General features: G+C 41.9%; 1 protein-coding gene across 7 annotated transcripts in view; it reads left to right on the top strand.

Annotated features, from left to right (window-relative positions):
- Positions 1-19,579, top strand: part of SASH1 (SAM and SH3 domain containing 1) — a 540,217-nt gene that overhangs the window by 467,211 nt on the left and 53,427 nt on the right. For all 7 annotated transcript variants that reach the window (XM_071806401.1, XM_065833555.2, XM_071806402.1 and 4 more), the window contains exons 3-4: positions 11,693-11,743; positions 11,865-11,914. In XM_071806401.1, coding sequence (XP_071662502.1) covers positions 11,693-11,743; positions 11,865-11,914 — 101 coding nt within the window. The remainder of the gene's footprint in view (positions 1-11,692; positions 11,744-11,864; positions 11,915-19,579) is intronic.

The following is a 19,579-nucleotide window of genomic DNA, read 5'->3' on the forward strand; positions in this document are numbered from 1 at the left end:
AAGAGCCACCAGGGTCTTTGGACTTGTAGGTCTGATACACTAGAAGTTTGTGAGTTTTATGATTCTTTTGTACTTCTGTTACTACCTTTCTGTTTGAGGGGTTTGTGCAGTTGGTTGGGTTTTTTAATGGCTTTGCTGATGCTTCTTCCACGTATTACATCTGTCTCCAGGATGAGGTCTGGCTCAACATTTCTTAACCTTGAGAATTGCAGTGTACAGTCTGTTTTGATATTTCTCTTGCTACACTTGCATCCCAGCTGTCAACATTTTCTTTGTTGTTTCTAGGCTTGTTATTTAATTTCCCATAATATTTCATTAATCCCCTGGGGTTTTATCTGGTTGGTTTTGGTCTAACTCCGTTTAATGTACACACGTTTAGAAGATGATTGGGAAGGCTTAGTGTTATGAAGTAAGAGTGATGATGAACCCCTACGTTTCTGCAGCAAGAGAGTAAAAGCTGGCCTTTATGTTGTCCTTATATCAGCTGGGCTTAATGTGGAGCATGGTTGCTTTAGCTGGCCTCCAAGGTTACAGAGGCACTTCTTGCATTTACAGTTGTAAGCAACCTCCTTCTAATTATTTAATTCTGCAGTTCTACTAAGACATGTGGAGGGCTGAACTTCTTCTGTAGCAGTACAAATAATCACGTAATTAATTTGTTTTAACTAGTTCGTCAGGACATCCATGTAACTTATGGCCAACTCCTGTGCTACTGCGCAGCCTCTGTAAACATGCTTTTTAGCACTGTTAGTAAAGGGGCTGGGTTTTGAATGGACTTCCAAACAGAAATACCTACTGGTCACTGAGGGCTCTGTTTCATTTTATGTATGTTTAGAAGACAAGTTATAAAAGCTCAAAGCCAGCATTTTTACTGCCATAATTTGATTAACTGTGACTGCAATACTCTTTTAATAGTAAAATGTGGTATTGGGTGGATAAGGTGAATAAGAAGGTGCATAAGTGAGTTGAAAGCTGTACAGGCTTTGCTGGAATTAAGAGTATGTGCTACTTGCACATGCTGCATCACTAGCAAACTGTGGGTGGCTCTTGGAATGCAAGTCTGCTCTGCACTTGTGCTTCATCTGTGTCAGCATTGCCAATTCTGTGTGTCCTTAAAAGTCAAGTGTGACCCACAGTCTGGTGGGGAGAAAGGTTGAAGTTGGCAAATGAAACTTGGGAGGAAGCTCATTGTAGTTACCACTTCAGAAATCAAATGGTCTAAGCACCTGAATTGTGAGTATGTAGTCTAACCACACAGGGAGAAACGTTATGTGAGAGAATCATTTGTAAGACTTTACTGGAGCACACTAAATTCGCTGGTGAATAGTTGTGGATGATGAATGTAGACGATTTGCTTGGAGAAGCAGTGGCAGCTTTCTTTGCAGATTCCACAGGTCTGAGTTTTCTGCAATTACTGAAGGACAGCTGTTTGCTGAGGTTCAAATGCTTTCTCTGTAAGCAGCACATAGCAGCATCGTAATTATTTTTTTCTCTGCAGACATACTTGGTACTAGGTTTGTTCATTTCAAAGGTAAAAAGAGAATGGTTAATCTAAAAGTCCCTTTATCAAAGGCATGTTTTATAGCAGGGAGGATATATAAATACAGACTAGCATTTTGTGGGCTGATCCTCTTTTGCATTAATATGGCTAATTTGTTTTCAGTTCTCTAGTTCAAGAAATTAATTTCTCCCTCACTTTCTAGGAGACTTTGAAGTTAGCATCCAATCAACCTGTGTCTGTCTCCCTCACCCCCTCACATTCCTGGAGTGCGTTAATGCAGCTTGAGAGCGACCAGTTCAGTGCCTAGCTCTAGGGAATGAATTCATATTATCCATCTTAATTTTCAGGTGCTCAGTTTCACATACCTACCTAGTAAATAAAACCAGTTTGATTTCAAGTTAGACATTGATTCTGCTTTTTAAATGGTGTTAAAAGTCAGATTAAAAAAAAAAAAAAATCATATAAACTTTTCCCAGTTTTGACCAGTTTATTTCCTTCTTCAACTTTTTTCTTAAAAAGGATTCTGAAAGAAACTATTTCTTCAGAATGAGTTTATTGTAATAAATGTTAGCAAAAAGCCAGTTCCCCATACTCTGACACAAGTTTGTCTGACAGAAAGATTTTTCAAAACTTTTTCTCATCTGTGTTCCTGCCATTTCCACTGTCAGAGCAGCTGAAATGGGGGTCAAACCCCACCAGCCCTCCATATTTATAAGTCATGAAATACACAGCATGTCCCATGTCGTTACAGCTTTCTGACTGGGGTCTTCTCATGAAATAATTAGGATAGGAGTCACTAAGGGGGAACTAAACTGGATTAAAAACATTAAACTGGAAGTCCATATCAGCAGAAAAGGCCTACTGAGTCTAAATCACTGAGAATGCATGGATTGACAGCTGGGGCTGCAAAGCTTCTGCCCACAAAGACCTGAGTTCAGGTTGTCTGCATTTTAGAGCTTGAAGCTCTAGAGAGGAAAAAAGAGATACACTTGGAAAGCAAGAATCCATTTTGCCCAAATGTTTTAAGTTTTGACATATATGTCTTTTTGCATGAAAGGATGCAACCGGAGATTGTTTGAATTTCTTCATGGAAAGATGAGAAAACCAGTAAATGTGCATGTAGGCATTGCTTCATGATCGGACTGCTTGTTGAGGATGTGGGATAATGTCGGGTCTTGGCTCAGCTTAACTCTGTTACACGGTTCTGATGCCTCTTTTTCCAGTTTTCTACTGGATTATTTCACTTCTCTAAAAATTAAAAAGTAAAAGCAATTTCCGAGGCAGCAGCACTAATACTTTCGAACGTTCTGGGTGTGACAAAGTCTTAAATCTAGTAGATTTTTTTAATTAAATAAAGGTTTTGCTCCTATTCTGAAAGGTTTGATTTCGTGTTCAAATGAAAGCACAGAGAAGGTGTATGCACTTCTATACGTACAGACTTTTTAAAACTGGAAACTTGGATAAAGGTGCAGATTTTCCTGGAGACGTATGAAGCAAGAGGAGGTCATGAGCTTTGACAAGCACGGCCTGACAGCAGCAACAGGCTGCCCAAAGGGTAGCAGTTGTAGAAACAAGGTTAGTGCCAGGTTTCTTGTGGATTGTGCTTTTCTTCCCCTGCCCATGATACTGGCGAGTTCTGAATTTTGGTTTTGCCCACCACAGTCAAAGGATCCAACAGAAAGAGATGGATCTCCTTCATACGTATTTGGTTTTGGTTTGAGTCTCTGTAATGTGCGATGTCTCAAGTAAATGAGGTGGGGAGAGCTGTCTAACTTTGCTGTCATAACCAATCTGTGCATTACACTGACTATGATGATGGAAGTTTCTGACACAAAATGCATTGCAGATGATCAGCTTGACATAGATTAGAAAAAAAAATCAAAAAGTGGGGGCGAGTTTTAAACTGAAATGTCGTTTGTTTTCCGCTAGATAATTTTTGTAGCTTTTATATCTGTCTCTTTTCTAACAAAGTAAAACAAGTCACTGCTTTCCCAGAATGAAATTAATGCAAAGTACTACTATATTTTTTCCCTGATATGAGGGACTTTATTGCTGGTACCCCATGCATCTGTCATGATAATAAAAAAAAAAAACCTACAAAAAAACCAAAACACCAAAAAACCAAAACATTCTTTGTGGATTTTTTAATGAGTAGTTCGTCGATTTACCTACTCCTGAATTTCACCAGGGTTTTGAAAACCCTCAGTAACTCTAAGTCAAGCGTAGTTTGTATTTTCTGCTGTATATCTTCTGAATAATTCATTGGTGGCTTATTGTTTGGCACAATATGAAATGAAAACAACGTAGAGTTTGTAAATGTTAGCTAGCACAATAAATGATGATGTGAGTGTACTTGTAAAAAATCATCAGTATTTCAGTAACAACCTCTTTCAGAAGAATCCCTGAGCCTTGAGTGTATTGATTGGTTTGGCGCAAAAGCTTCTATTCATTTGCGGTATAGATCATCAGAAATTTCATGCGCTGGAGGCACGGATATTGGTTTGTAGGTGCACAAATACAGCATCAATACAAATACAGCATACGGCGGAACTGTGTTGCTAGACCGTGTTTCCATTCTACGGCTCTTTCAAAGGATTTATGACATGGCTGCACAAGTTTCCTGGAGGCATTGGTCTTAGGCCAGGCTTCCCCTTCTCTTTCTTTGCGAGTTTTCAAAAAGAAAATACATCTTTTGTTGATCTTGAAAGTACTGAACAGAAACAGAGAAAATGGCAAATAAGCTTAATACAAATGTAGTTCAGTTTTCCATGCATGAAAATGAAAAATCAGCAAGATCTGAAAATATTTCACAGAGAGAAATGCAGAACATCACTGACCCTGAGGAATGGGTATTCTGAATTTAATGGATCAGGGCCACTGATATTCAGAAAGAAGTTTGGCATATTCTGCCATGGCTTTCAAGGCAAGGAGATGCTTCTTGTTATTTCCATACTATCAATGATCTGAGAGTGCTTATTTCAAAACCACACCAAATTCGTAACTCCACAGTTATGGGAAAGCAAGGTGTGGGGCGATGGCTGGGTGTGTGGTTCACAGAGATGCTGTCATCCTAATCATTGTAATCATTATCAGTTTAGGTGGTGACTGAGACCAAGGTACCCACACGATACCATAGCCATCCTTGCTTGAGAGCCAGCAGCTGGGCAACAAGCCTGTACTTGGCTGATCAGGCTGTTCCTACTCCAGAGTACACTGTAACAAACCATTGCTTGTTTGTTTATTCATTTATTTTCTCCCTTGCTTGTAGTGTTGTCCCACAAGCCAAAACCTTCTTCCTGTGCGAAGTAGTAATTCTTCCCTGGGCCCATTGTGTCAGCTCCTGCACAAGAAGGGCCGCTTGCTTTGGGCAGTGTCCGATTGGGCTCTGCCTCACGCCTCCCTCACCTGTGTCACACCCTAAACCCTCTCCAGCTTCATATTTAACCGTTCTTGATGTGTTGGTGTTTTTGTTTTCATCTCTCTGAAACATCACAGCTCTTCCTAATGTCACGAATTCCCTCACTATCTTCAAGTCCTTCCTGGGAATCCGTGTCTTCTGCTGTGTTTTCCATCATTATTTCACCTCACAAAATTTATTTTTTAACCTTATGTCTACAATAAAAGTTGATGGTGCCAGACCTTAGGAGTTTCAGGCAAACATGGCAGGTCTTGCCAGTTCTATTTCATACCAGCAACAGCTCTAGTATAGATGCAGTTATACCAGCACAGGAGCAATTTACTATTTTACTATTTGGGTAATGGGTGTAAAATACATCAATCAAAGACCTGCTGTGTCCTAATCACAAATATATGCCTTTACATTAATATGTTTTTAGCATGTAGAGAGCTACGATAGTTCTGGGCTTGCTTCATCTTGTTTGGAAAATTGATCAGAAGGTATTTGATTTCTCCGCTGCAGAACGCTGTGTTCTTGTATCGACTTTTCTATCTCTCAAACCCATTGCTGGTGGTTTTTGTCTTTGTTGTAATTTCGCTGGATTCAGTCTCCTTTTGTTACAAGTGGATTTATGAGATAGCACTGCCTCACTTTTCATTGTTACAGAGCTTTACAAAAAGTGCAGTTTCTTCGTAATTGCTAATGAGTTATGTTTTTCAAAATGATCATGAAATGTTTTTCAGCCCCTGTGGCTTACAGCCTCAGTGTTGAATGCAATGTATTTGAGATGGACAAAGAAACCCCTTCTGTTCATATTGTTGGCTGAGGGGAGAGTGTCAAACGCTTCCCCCGTGATGTGTTATGTTCGATATATTCCAGCATTTGTGTCAAGCTGAGAGACTTGATTTTTCTTCTATGCCTAATACTAGAAGCAGGCTTGAGTGCTGTAGCAGCATGTTCTCTCTGAAGCTACATTTCATCAGTAGTTAAGTCAAGTGTCTACCTATGTCTGCATTGCTGTATGATGCACTGAGATGCTTGGAGTTTTATTTCATGTGTAGAAGTATGTATTGTTTGAAATCCCATTTTTTTAACCATTCCACCAGCACAGCTCATTTCCTTGATCCAGAGTTTTTCTGCTGCTGCAGGATGTTATAATTTAGCATGTGTCAGCTCTGGCTCTCATGGGCTAGAGTAATGGGGCAGAAAACCTTCATTCTTCACTGAAATGGCTGCAAGGATGGTCCAGAGGTTGTGGTTTGAGACTCAAAATGTGACTTTTACTAATCTGTACCACTGGAAACTCACTGAACCAGTTAATTCCCTCAAACGCTTGCTGAGGTGGTTAGCAGAGGGATAAGTCTTTTCTGTTTCTTTATTCTGACCTGTGACCTATAGTTAGTGTCTTGTAGGCAATTTTCTTTACGCAGCTGGGTACCTGTGCTGACTCTGCACAGGAGCTTCCCTTTGCCTTCTCCGGAACCTCTGCAGAGGCTGAAATATGGTGTGTGGTGGAGGACTCCGGGCAGAATGATTGCTTTCAAAGTAGAACAAGCTCTTAGTGACCTTCAGTGCTCTGGCTATCTTTCAGATGTAGCTTTAATTATTTCAGAAGCTAGAATAGAACATGCAGTGCATGTTTGAAGCAAACAGTGGAAGTATTTGGGGGACAAGACTGTCAGAATTTTCTCACGGAAGTTTTCTGCTGTAGGTGCCTTATTTACAGCTTGCTAAAATGGTTTCATAAAATGATTTATAAATTTGTGAGCATTTTAGCTGTTTCCTTTTCCACTGCTTATGCCACACTGTTTTCCCAGCACTCATCTGAGTCCCACTTTGCACAGCTGCTGTCTGCACAGTGAGATTAATCCTGTCTTGGGATCTGCAGAGGAGTGTTTAAATTTGTGATTCAAATGGATATAGCTCATGTGGCAGAAACTGTGAAGAGGTTCATGAATTTCAAATTAGAAGGGATTTATTCAATTAATATAATTTCCTAAACTAAGTTGTGGTTTGGAGCATAGATGAAGCTTAATGTTTAGCCAATTAAAATATGCTCATTCCCCTTAGATTGTGTGAGCCTTACCCTGGGTTATCAGATTTCCTTTTGGATGCTTTTCTGTACCATGCTTGTGTATTTCAGGAGCAGAACAGCAATGCCTTCAGATAGGCAGTGATGTCCCTTATCTGTTCCATTACAAATGGAACAACTGAACTGAAGTTATCACAGGAGGAAAAGTCCCTCATGAATTCAAAACCTGCTGTTCCAGTCAGGAAATGGGTTTCCAGTCTTTTCCCTGTGTATTTTGTGCTTTGTACTTTCTTCCCATATGCGTTTTTCAGGCTTTGCTCGTAAATTATTATAATAACTGTTTTCAAGATTTTTACAAGGAAAGTAAAACCGAAAACCCAAAATCTCAATATTTAGAAGTCTGCAATATTTTGAAAAGAAAATGTATCCAAATGATCACACAAATCACTCAGTGTACAAAGTAAGCAGAAAAGCTACTCATGAAGGAAGTTTTTTTCTTGAGCCCTGAGGTGAACAACTTAAAGCTTGAAGGGCAAGCCACAAATCCTGCTGGTTAAGCTTACAACCGCTGTTTTCTTTCAAAATGAGAGATTTGTAAAAAGCACTTTGCCGATTCACACTTCTGCACCCGAGCTCCCAAGCCTCACCAGTTTGGCTCTGCAGTGCAGAAGGGTGGGTGATACCAGGCAGTACCTACCTGGGCAGCACGGTGCCCTGGGCCTTCCTTTCCTCAAGCTGCTGGATCTCAGCTTCAGTCTGGAGCCCGAGGACTTGTCCTGCAGCCGTCGCCTTGATGGCATTGGCTTTGGGTGAAGGACACAGGAAGGAAATAGGATTGATAAGAATATGGTTTCAAACCTGGGAGAACAAAATGTTTCTGCAAGTCGACTTTGGTTTAAGTCGGCCGTAGGTGACTTGATGGAGGAATCCCTAGTTTAAATTCAGTGGGCTTCACTCTACAGGGTGTTAACATTACTAGTTTTGAACAGTTCCCTCTGGCTTCATTATCAGTATTTGATATTCTGTGCTGCACTAACCTTGGGCCTTGAGGGGAGCTGGACAAGAGCTACTGCTAAGCCACTGTTTGCCCTCCCTCTTGTGTGTTCCCTAGAGGCTGGATACTATATATGAGTATCTCTGTTTCTCCAGAATATTTAGATCTTAGTTGCTGAAATTTAGCAGTGTATTGGATGTGTGCAATATACACCAATAGTGTCTGGGTACAGGGTGGGTAACTCAGACAAGGACCCTTAAATTTGGAAACCATGCAAGTAAATCAGACACTTCTGGGAAGCATTGGATTTAATTAGGTAGCTTAAGCAATCTGCACTTGGGTACTTTCTCAGATCACTGGGTTTCTTTCAGCAACACTGCATAGTGTGTAGGTGGCATGAATGCCTGGTACGCCTCAGTCACGCTTTGTGGTTACGCATGGAGGGCAGTTCTCTGGGGCAGCAGGCTGCTAGGATAGAATACCTATCACTCTGACAGCTGCTTTGTCTAGAGCACTGTTCTGGAAATGCAGGTTAGGGATGTCTGTTACGGCAGTGGCTGTTTGTATAAACCCAAGCTCTCCTCTGTATAATTTTAAAGCTATGGTTCAGTTGAGTGAAAGATGTACTTTCATGAAACTAATCTGTGAAAATATTTTTTGAAAAGATGTTCTAGCATGCTTGAGAGCATGCCAATGATACAACATTTTTTCAGCCCTAGAATCAGGCCTTGATATAAAGAAGGCCCTGATTCTTCTGGATCAAAGTCAGCACAACCTCTGTATTTTCCTGTGCGGTTTAATGGATTTTAACTTAAATAAATCAAAGTGATTGAGGCTCATGAAAGTTCTGTGATCTTTGTTACAGGTATGTGCCAGAAGTTCAGTCAAGAGTTGTATTTTCCTAAGTATTTTCTTTTGGTTTCTTGTCTAATAGCAATAGGAAGAATAGCATTCTGCTGGAAAGGCAGGTAGGTGTATTAATAATAACAGTACAGGACTATCAGGTGTTTTGCATTCCAGCATTGTGATGTAGAGCTTTTGAGGAGGGAGAGTTGCCCTTCCTTCTGTCTTGATCCTGTCAAGGCTCTCCTGTTCTATCAGGGTGGACTTGACAATAAATGAGAAAAAAGGAAACAAATACAGTCAGCTTTTGTTACATGGGATGCAGTGTGCTATTCAGCTGAATAGTTTTAGGCTGAAAAGTAGTAACTTTCCATCTAATTGCAATTTTAGACTACAACTTCACCAGCAACTGCTCAAGCAAAAGACATCTGTAAAGACTTGGGAACCCAGGTAGCATCTTGTAAATGATATTTTTAAAAAACTAGCATCTTAAAAAAAAAAGACAACAAAAAAACCCCACCACATTTTCAACAAGCAGCTTTTTAAGACAACAGATAAAGAATCAGAAAGTTGGGATCTGAAAGCCTGTTGGGATTCTCCTAACTGACTATGTGAAACTATAAGATGAGATAGCTGATAAAATGCTCCCTTTTTTCATATGTTCAGCACTGTGTGGACACATCAGAGGTGCTCCTGAATGGGAACCATTTTGAGCACTGGGCTTGTCTTTCCCTCCCTCCTTGTGGACTGCTAGGCAGGGGTGGGAGAGTGCCCGAGGAAGATTCACAGCGATGTGCCTGCAGTCTTTCCCAGATGCAAAACTTTCCCAGATTCCATTTTGACAGAGCTAATGGAGAAAGAGCGGGATGTCTGGTGCCAAGTAGCTAATTTCACTTTCCTGGTCTGTGAACATGTGTGGAATTTCCCTGGGCTCAGTCCAGCTTCTGCTTGACTAGAGTCCTGATGGATGTGTCAGTAAGTGAACGTGGTTGCCTTTTCATACTGACTTCCACTTAAGGACTTCAGTTCCCTTTATGCGGTAGAAAATCTGCAAACGCAGATATGCACACCATGCATGGTCAGGCAAAATCCCCCCATTGGGCAATGATCCTCTGTTAGCCCTGTGTACAAGCAAGCACATGGCCGTGGACCATCCTGTGGCCTCCTGGCTGCTATGACCAGCAGCGTGAGCTGACTGGGTCCTGTGCCAACAGAGCAGGCTCCTCTCTGCTTTGAGTTTGCAGACTTTCTGGGGAGGGGGGGGCTAATCACAGAATCGCAGAATCACAGAATGTTAGGGATCAGAAGGGACCTCCAAAGATCATCTAGTCCAATCCCCCTTCTGGAGCAGGAACACCTAGATGAGGCTACACAGGAATGTGTCCAGGCGGGTTTTGAATGTCTCCAGAGCAGGAGACAACCCCCCAGGGCAGCCTGTTCCAGTGTTCTGTTACCCTCACTGAGAAGAAGTTTCTTCTCAAATTTAAGTGGAACCTCTTGTGTTCCAGTTTGAACCCCTTACCCCTTGTCCTACCATTGGTTGTCACCTAGAAGAGTCTGGCTCCATCCTTATGACGCTCACTCTTTACATATTTATAAACATTAATGAGGTCACCCCTCACCTTCTCCAAGCTAAAGAGCCCCAGCTCCCTCAGCCTTTCCTCATAAGGGAGATGCTGCACTCCCTTAATCATCTTGTCGCCCTGCACTGGACTCTCTCCAGCAGTTCCCTGTCGTTCTTGAACTGAGGGGCACTGCTTCATGGCAGTCAGTGGTAGTTTCCTGTTTAGTGTTAAAAGGCTGCATTTCCAGAAAGTTGTCTCTGCTTTTCTTTTTTTTCTTTTTAAATTAGATCTTAAGAACGTTTTGTCACCCTTTCTGCAAACAAAGGGCATAGGAAGTACAATTTCACAGAGATAAAAGATTTACATGTAGGCCAAGGAATGCGTGAACAAAAAGACCTCCGGTATTAAGAAATAAGTCGCATCCTTTTTTAATTTTTTTGGAGCTTCTATACTACTGTGGTTACTTACTCAGCTATGGTGAGCTGTTGGTTACAGTACTCACTTTGCCATAACTTTGCTAGGGGTAGAACTGGCTGAGAATAAAACAGCCGTAAGTAGGTTCTCCCATTTTTTTCACACACAGATCAACCAGCAAAGTGTAGTTCTCAGTACTGACAACTATAATTTCTTCCACCATTCTAATTGGAGTTTTCCGACTGACTTCAGCTAGATTCTTTGTTAATAGCAGGTGCCTTTCAGGCAGCTGGCTTGCAGTCTTAAAGTAAATACCACCAGTGGGACTTGCCTCATCTAACTTGAGGCAGCTGAAACCCATCAGGTGTGTTGTTCTCTAGGAGTTCCAGTCTCACTTCATCAACTGCAAAGGGAGCACAGATGACCAAGTCTTGGAGTAGATGGTTGTGTCCTAGGTGTTTGAAGAAAGGTGATTTGAATTCTCACCTGTTGATGAATTTCTGTTTGAGAAACAGCCCTTTTTGAAATGTATCTGAATCCTCTCAGTATTTTTAGCTTAGAGAATGCTCTTTTAATGCCAGATTTTCTCTATATATTCTTTCTGAAGGTAAATTTTGGGAAATTTGGATTGAACTTGTCTAACAAATTGTGTGATGATCTAGTGAAAATGACACATTCCTCTTTCTCTTTTATTTTTGAATCACTTTTGTCTGGCAATTTTACATTCTTCTGTGTTCTCCAGTAATAAGGATGGAATTAGCTGTTCTAAAGGAGTATTTCAGAATTTATCCTGAAGGTGGTTCTTTCTGGAGAGATTAATGTTTTGCATTTGCACGGTTTTGAGGTGGTCTTAGGTTCTGTTACCCTGTTTCTTTTTTTCTCTCCTTCACATTTCTTCTTTCTAGGATTTAGCTATTTCATTAACTTGACATCTGCTTTGTTTTAGGACAAACCCGATGTCAGCCCCACATCTCTACAGCTGCGATCCCAGATTGAGGTTAGCGCTTTGATTTTGATCGTCCATTTTTGTTTGTTTGTTCTTCAATTTGATATTCTGTATAAATTGGGCAATGCCTGCTCTTATGTCTGCTCTCACTGCCATGTATTTTCCCTTGCAGGAATCACTTGGTCTCAGCAGCACCGCGTCAACACCCGACACTGAAAGAAAGTAAGTGAAGGCGCAGAAGGTGAGAAAGGAGGGAGGGGGAATCTGGCGCGTTTTCTTTTTCCTTGGAGTAAATTCATTTTAGGTTGGATTGGCATTTCAAGATTTCAGATCCAGGTGTTATTAATGAAACCCATTTTGGGACCTGCTTCTTGTTGTCTTTTGGCTTTTTATTATTTTGGTTGGGGTTTTTAAGATCAAGGGAGGGTTGTCTTTTTCTCTCCTCTGTGAGCACTTGAGATGTGCATACACCTGAACAACTGGTAGTCATTTTGTGGAACATCACTGATTTCACATTATCTGCAAATTAAACCTGCTTAAAAAATAACTTTCTGTGACTAGGCCTAAATGCAGCCAGAAAGAGATAGGTGAGGGAAAAGGAGAGTTACACACTTAAACCGCTTTACTTTTCCTGTGCACTCCTGTGTTTGTAACTATGCTTTTGAAGAGGGTGCCAAGGGAATGAAGTATTTAAAACCAAGCTAAAAGGATCTTTAATTTTAGCAGTCCTGAATGAAAGCCTCTCTGTGAGGACTGAGAGGGTTTCTGTTTACTGTCACCTCCTGCTGCAATGTGTTGCTTGTTTTCTGCACCTCCTTCCTTTGATCCCAAGATCTTGGATTCCTGCTGCAAAGGGTAACGTGCAGCACTGCATGAAGACAACTGACACTGTATCTCCAATTGCCTGCACTTTGTGGGTTAATGCCAGCTGGACTGGTTCAGGAGTATGTGGAATCCAGTTGTAATGTGATGTGCTTTTGTACGGTTTTACAGTCCCACATCTTAATATCTTCTAGTGATTCAACACTGGACTGTAATAGGAAGGTTGTAAGAAATTGGTGCCCTTGCTGTCCCAGTCAGTAGAGGAGTGTCAGTCCCAGGGGGAGCTGTGCGGGATGTGGGGCTCACCTGAGCTCTGGCCACATGGAAGTCAAGTGCACAGTAGGGAACAGCTGCTTAGGGGCTTCCTGTGGAATCATCTGAAAGCTGATTCACGCTAAAGATCTCGGAAAGTGATAAAATGTCTTTTAGAGATGCCTTGTCTCTCCTAATTGCTCAGAGAAAGCAGTGATGGTTTGTTTCAGGTAGATGCTAATTTTCAAAACAGCATAAGACAGATAAGGTGAATTTTACCTTGGGTATCATCACTGGCACCATGTTATATGCTATTAACAGAGAAAGCCTAGAAGGCTTAGAGTTTAAAAGTGATGCTTCAGATACGAAAATATTGAAAAGCTTTCTTCAATGCTACATCCCTGGGTGACTTTATAATGAAACCAGAAGTGCCAAGCGGATGGGAACATTATGAGAACTGCAATCTGGGAAGTAAGCCTCCAAGATTATCTTATAATCATAATATTTTTCTCTAAGTCTCAAGACACTTTCCCCATGGGTAAATATCATCATGCCATCTCAGGTAATAATGAAATAAAGATCTCGCAGGAGGGCAGCACACAACTGGCAATAAACTCCTCTTACAAGTTCTAGCCAGCTTCCTAAAGTGTGCCTGTGTAGGTGTAGTACCACAAATAACTTGAGTGAGAAGACAGTATCTACAAAAACCTCTTTTGAGTGACTCTGAAAGAACTCGTTTGCCTTACTGGAAGGAAATTAACCTCATTATTTTAGTTTGTACAGAAGACACCTGTGATTTTTGTGGACCTTTCAGGAGTGGAAGTGTCCTGTTTGAGGATTTGTCTGTCAGCTGAAGGTCATACCTGAGAAACCTGATTGGATATGCAAAACTGACCTGGGACACGTTGTGTCAAATATTTGCAAGATACAAGGCAGTGTGATGCACGCTAATTGGGCAAGGTGTTGAAAATAATAAATGATATCTACTCGATACCATACAAATTATTCACAACCAAAATTCTGTAGGCCTGAGCCTATCAGTGACAGCCTGCTGTATCCATGCCAGTTTCATCCCTCTAGCTCAGAGGGCTGAATTGATGCAGAAATGCCTCTTCCAGAGTGGCAGAGTTTATAAAATTGATCTGCAGGAAAGCAACCACTTCAAGTCCATCTGATATGTCAGTGCTTGCTACTAATATTTTGAACTTGATGTTTTTTGGGGGAGGATGGCAGGCCTAGAGGGATTTTTTTTTTTTTTTGGTTTCTCTGTTTACGTTATGGCTTTCAACTGAATTTGTTGCGTGGGCATCCTGTGAGAGACAGGAAAGTTTTTCCCTTTGGGGATTCTGCTTTTGTGGTCCCTTCATGGCACATGATAGATCTGGGATGAAGCTTTTACAAAACTTCTTTTGTTGTGAGAAGACTCCAGTTTGCCAAACCTGAAACTCAATGCAGATGTCCATTGGTTTCTCATGTTCACAAAGAGATTTGGGGGCAAAAGGAAAGATTTGTCCCAGAATAGCCATTCAGATTTTCAGGAGCTGAGAATCTGTTGTTGTGACTACTCTCCCAAAGCCCAAGTACAAGTTTACCCAAGAAAAGGTTTTATTTCTACATACTGAAAACACAAATGCTTTCCTAGCAGGAAGTGAGGCAAGTTGTTTCTTCTCTGGTGTTCTGAGCAGGTTACTTCAGAAAGTAGCAGCAGTCCCAAGGACAAACCCATGCTGGGATGGGGAGGAGAGAGCGAGTGGCCGTTTTTGGCAGCTCCCTTGCCCAGCGCTGCTGCCTGCACACCCCACAGCTTAATGCTACCAGGGTCTAAAGTTTTAAAATAACACACCTGGATACTTGTTTAATTTGCCAGAGTTGAGAGAGTCCAGACAGAAAGAGGCTTTGAGGGAGTCTGGAAGAAACTTTGCTTGTTTTAACCTGGTTTGGTTTTTCCTCTTCTGTAGTGCCCAACTGAAGAGGGAGCCTGACTGGCTCCACTGTACACCACACTGAAAACAGATTAGCCTTGGTGCTCCGTGGTAGGAAAAAATCCCATTTGTGTGGGCAAGCGGTGTGCGTTTGGTCTTGCCTTGTGTCTTGCTAACCCTGCTGCCCAGGTCATTATTATTATTATTATCTGTTCAAAGCCAGCATGAAATTAGTCAGTGCCCTCAGTCCAACAAGTTGCTCAACAAGTATCTGTGCTGTGGATGATGTGCTGTTACTCAAAAGAGCAGCTGTAGTGCCTGGAGGGAGGCGAAAGGGGTTAAATGAGGCTGGAGGCAGAGTTCCTTGTCACTTCAAGTCATTGTCCCTCCAAAAGGCATTTGAGGCAATGCTACCTTCCTCCATTGCTGACAACACTGTTCCTAGTAATTAGATGAAGCTACAAAAAAAGACTGCACATAAGAACCTGCTCCATGCATTGTAAATGCCCTACCAGAAATGCTTTTAATTCGATTGTTTCTGACAAAGAGAAAAAAATCTTCACTGTAGCAAAGGCCTCTGAGATCTATGTGAATAACAGCAAGGGTACTGATGTGGCCTGAGAAGCTATCCATAAACAACAGAAAACAAAGTCATGTTTGTTCAAGCCTCGCCTCACAATTGCTCTGATTTTCTGGCCATACTGGCATTCCTTCTGTAAATTGAAACAGTTGGGCAGGCTTCTGAGTCATGTAATATTCTGCAAATAATACAACATGGAATGAAATATTTGTAGCTTTTTTCTCTTAATAATACATTTCATTTCCCTTTGCCCTTTCCAAGATTTACATCTTTTAAACTGCAGTCTTGATGTCGGTTGTGGTGCTGGCGTAATTTTTCAGATTCTCAGTGTGCCTTCAGCAAGGTGGCAACAGCATCTTTAACAGTGATGTTATTTTAAACAAAAATCTCCCCAGAATTGCAGGTGTTTCTATAGACACAATGCTTTCTGATTTTGCTAGAAGAATCATCACTGTAACAAATATGCAGTAAATGTGTTCTTAGCACTTATTGTTGCTTCTTTGTCCCCATACCATGTAGATCTGGAGATGTATTGGATATACAATCCCTATTATATCCAAGTGATGGCAACACCCCAAGGATGTTTACTCAGGCAAGGGACTGAGCAGGGTTTTCTCATAATTATAAACAGAGGGTTTAAAACAATGTAATCCAACTTTTAGCCTGTTCCCATTTTTGAGTGTTCAAGTCTACATGACAGACTGATGAGCTCTGCATGTTTGCCAGGAAATCCAGGTTAAACCCCGTCTCCTGAACTCAGGCTTCTGCATCCTGACTCTCATCCTGTTTTTAGAAGAACTGGGGATGTTGCAAAGGGGAAGTTTTGTGTTTTCCCTCTTGGGAAATATAACTGTTTGCTGTCACTATTCACTTCAGCAGCCTCTGGGCACGTTTTGAATGTGGTGTATCAGAGAGCTGCCAGGAAAGAGAAGGAAGTGGGTGAGAGACCCAGGAGCACTGTGTACAGATAGGATGAGGTATAGTCGCTACTATATACTCAATTTTTTTTCTTTGCAGCTGCTAGAGAAAGAAAGGACTAAAAACAACATTTGTGGCTCTATTTGGCGTTTCATAGGTGTTCCCACCACCTTCACGTGGCAGTGGATGTTATGGATTGTCACCTCCTGTGTGAGTCACCTGCTCTTTCTTGGACTGTACCACTCAAGCACACTCCTGACCAAGTAAATCGTCATTCTGCATATTAAGTGCCACAGTTAATCCTGCCGTATTCCTCAGACTATGCTACAGTACAGTTTGTGCTGTTTCAACCTCAGGACCTAAATGCCAGACTCTGCCAGAGCAGGGAGCTAAGCAAAAACAGATTTGTGGAGGAGAAGGTGCTGGAGAGAAGCACGGCCCTGTGGGGTGCAGGCAGCCCAGGGCAGCATTACTGGGGGGCTTGACATTCCCCCGGCATCGGGGAGCTGGTCTGGCTCTGGCAGCTGTGTCCTCAGCTCCATGCTTCAGCTGCTCCTGAGAGGGAATGTCTATGTCATCCTCTTTGTGAGTGCAGGACATGCGTCTTTAGCTGAGCCCCTCACACATTAGGTTCATATAGTTTGGTCAGTTCTCTGGTGGCTTGTTGGGTGTGTCAGAGGAGGAGTCATAGGCTGATCGGGGGTTACCTCTTTCTCTGAGGCTGCTATCTGCATGCTGTTTTCTCCGCAGGAGAAACTGTTGGCTGAATATATTTTTAAGGATTTTCTGCAATGGATGTGCCATATTAAAGCCTGTCACCATCCTGTGGTATAAACTTGAACTCCAAACTAGCCTAAGATAGTGCCTGCAGTTCAATTTTCTCATCCTCCACTGTGATTTTCAGTGAAAGCAGCAGTGTCTCTGAAAATGGCTTTTGTTTTGCAAAAGAGTTAATGCAAGCCTCAAGTCTGCACCTTTTGGTATACTACTTTACTGGCCTTTGCCAAAAGTTTTTAACATTAGATTTCCTAATCTGCTTCCCCTATAGCATCCAAACTGCAGGTCAAGCTTTGAATGCAGGAGCTTATTAAATCATCTCTCCAGGTCATGGATGTGAGGGGCTTAAATGCCATCATGTTTGATTCTGGCAACATCTCAAGGTGCCCAAATTAACTTTGGCAAGCATTTGTAAGCTCATCTGCAAAGAAACAGAAGCACAGCTCTGTCAGAGAATGTGAGGCAGAAAGACAGCAGAAACTGAGAACAAAGCAGAAAATGAACAGACACCAACACCAAGGATGCTAAAGGCTGCACTTAATTACTAGCAGTATAAATTTTTCCTTTTGCATAGTTTAAAAGTAGAAAGGAATACTGGACAAAAAATAAGTAAGAACTTGCCATATATGAGATGTCTGCATTTAAGATACCTTTTTTTTTTTGTACCCTGTGCTTACAGGAATCAAAAAGAATCAGTGAATGTGTATGGCCCTGTTTTCACTTGTTTGAGGCCTGATTTAGTCAAAGCCAAATTATTCATGCTGCCTTTAAACAGCCTCCTCAAGAGAAGTAGGGCAGGAAACTCCCACAATAACCCGCACAATGGGACCGAGAGGCCAGCCAAACGCCGCCTGGGACACGTGAGGAGGGAAACCAGTGTGCCTTTGGGCAGCTGGAAGAAGATTTCAAGCCTGGTAATTTTGTAAGAGGAAGCATGAAGGACGCCTTTCATGAGAAAGCCCGACTTGTTGCAGCTAGTCAGCACGGCACGTAGTAAGCAATGCCCACAGAGTGTGTTGCATGTGGTACCTTGGGCCCTTCTCTTTGCTGCCAAAGAGCTATTTTTTAGCTGGCAATTATCTGACTCCTGACTGAGACCCACCAGTCAGTTATTAAGTACGTGACATAGCCCCATCTGCCCACTGCCAGTCACTGGACCAAGCCCGTGGGACCAACGTGGTGGCTTCTGTGCTGGTGGTGGCAGAAAATACACATCCACACGCACGGCCCACAAGCAGCTTAGTGTTTGTTTCCACTGAGAAAGTTTTGACCTGCTTAAAGAGCCATTGCTATGGAAACCTAATGAGAAGATAATTGAATGAAACGTCTTTGCTTTCCATCCCTTTTTCACACTGGTGCCAGCAAGGTCAGAACCTTGCAGGCCTGCTTTCTCTTCAGGTTCATACAAATTTGATAAAAATACCAGAGGCCCGTTTTCTTCCCTGTGCCAGCTCTGGTTAGATAAATTATCTTGTATTCAGTCAGGACCGTTTACAAGTCTGTCAGTTTTTCATACTAATTATGTGAGTGAGCCATTTCTAATGCACACAGATAACCAAATGGCTTTGCAGCAGAGCCAGCATGGGCTTTTGCATCAATTTATTCACTGCTGTGAATGTGCATAGTATTTGTAGATTGAAAATCCCATCCAAAGCATTTTCCTCAATGGGCTATAAATAGTCATTGGGAGGGAATAAGAGAGCCACTATCAGTTTATTGAAGATCATAACAGTAGTGGTTTCATTATCAGATGGTGCTGTGCACCTGTGGATTTTATGGTCCATAAATGAGATGCGGCCATGTGTTAAAGCCCATCTGCATTTAAAATACTTAGTGTTGAAACAAAAACCCATCAGAAATCCTGTCATTCTCAGTTCCTATGTTTGTTCTGTTTAAAGAATGATGAGCGTTCAAAAATCAACAGGCACATTCATGAAAGCAGCACATGGTGTCATTTGTTTCCTTTCCCATTTCTGCGGTGCACCAGCACATTCACATCTCAAGGCACGTATGACTGTCTCTTGTAAAATCAACCACTCTGTATGCAAGATAAGCCCCAGTGTTTTTGTTTCTGAGATCAGAATCAGTCCAGAGTTAACAGGGAAAGCTGTAGCTTGATACATCCTAGTTAAAACCCATGTTAATGCTCAGATACAGTCTCAGCTGACTCGTGATACAGACGTGTGTGTTGGTTCTTCTTTACACTCTCAAGTTCTGGAGCCTACCTCCAGGATTCAAAGGTTAATTTAAGAAAGTGAGGAATTGCTTAGGTCAGGGGTGTCAAACTCATTTTCACCAGGGGCCACGTCAGCCTCGCGGTTGCCTTCAGACGGCCGAATGTAATTTTGGGACTGTATAAATGTAACTACTCCCTAGGTATAGCAAGATCATCGCCGCTGCAGCACTTTTATGGGAAGACAGATTCAAAGACCATTTTGGATGCCTGGCTTTGCCATTGTTCCTACAAAACCACAGGCTGCAAAAGAAGAACCAGAAGTGCCCTCCAGAGGCAGTCCTCATGTCCAGGTCTCTATTGTCAAAGGCGTCTGGTCTCTGTCTTTCAAGAACCCTCTTAAAAGCCATTAGTTTTTCAAGCTGCCCTCCCTGTCTCTACCT

The sequence above is a fragment of the Patagioenas fasciata genome, chromosome 3, assembly GCF_037038585.1.
Source record: "Patagioenas fasciata isolate bPatFas1 chromosome 3, bPatFas1.hap1, whole genome shotgun sequence".
In the NCBI taxonomy this organism is placed as follows: Eukaryota; Metazoa; Chordata; class Aves; order Columbiformes; family Columbidae; genus Patagioenas; species Patagioenas fasciata.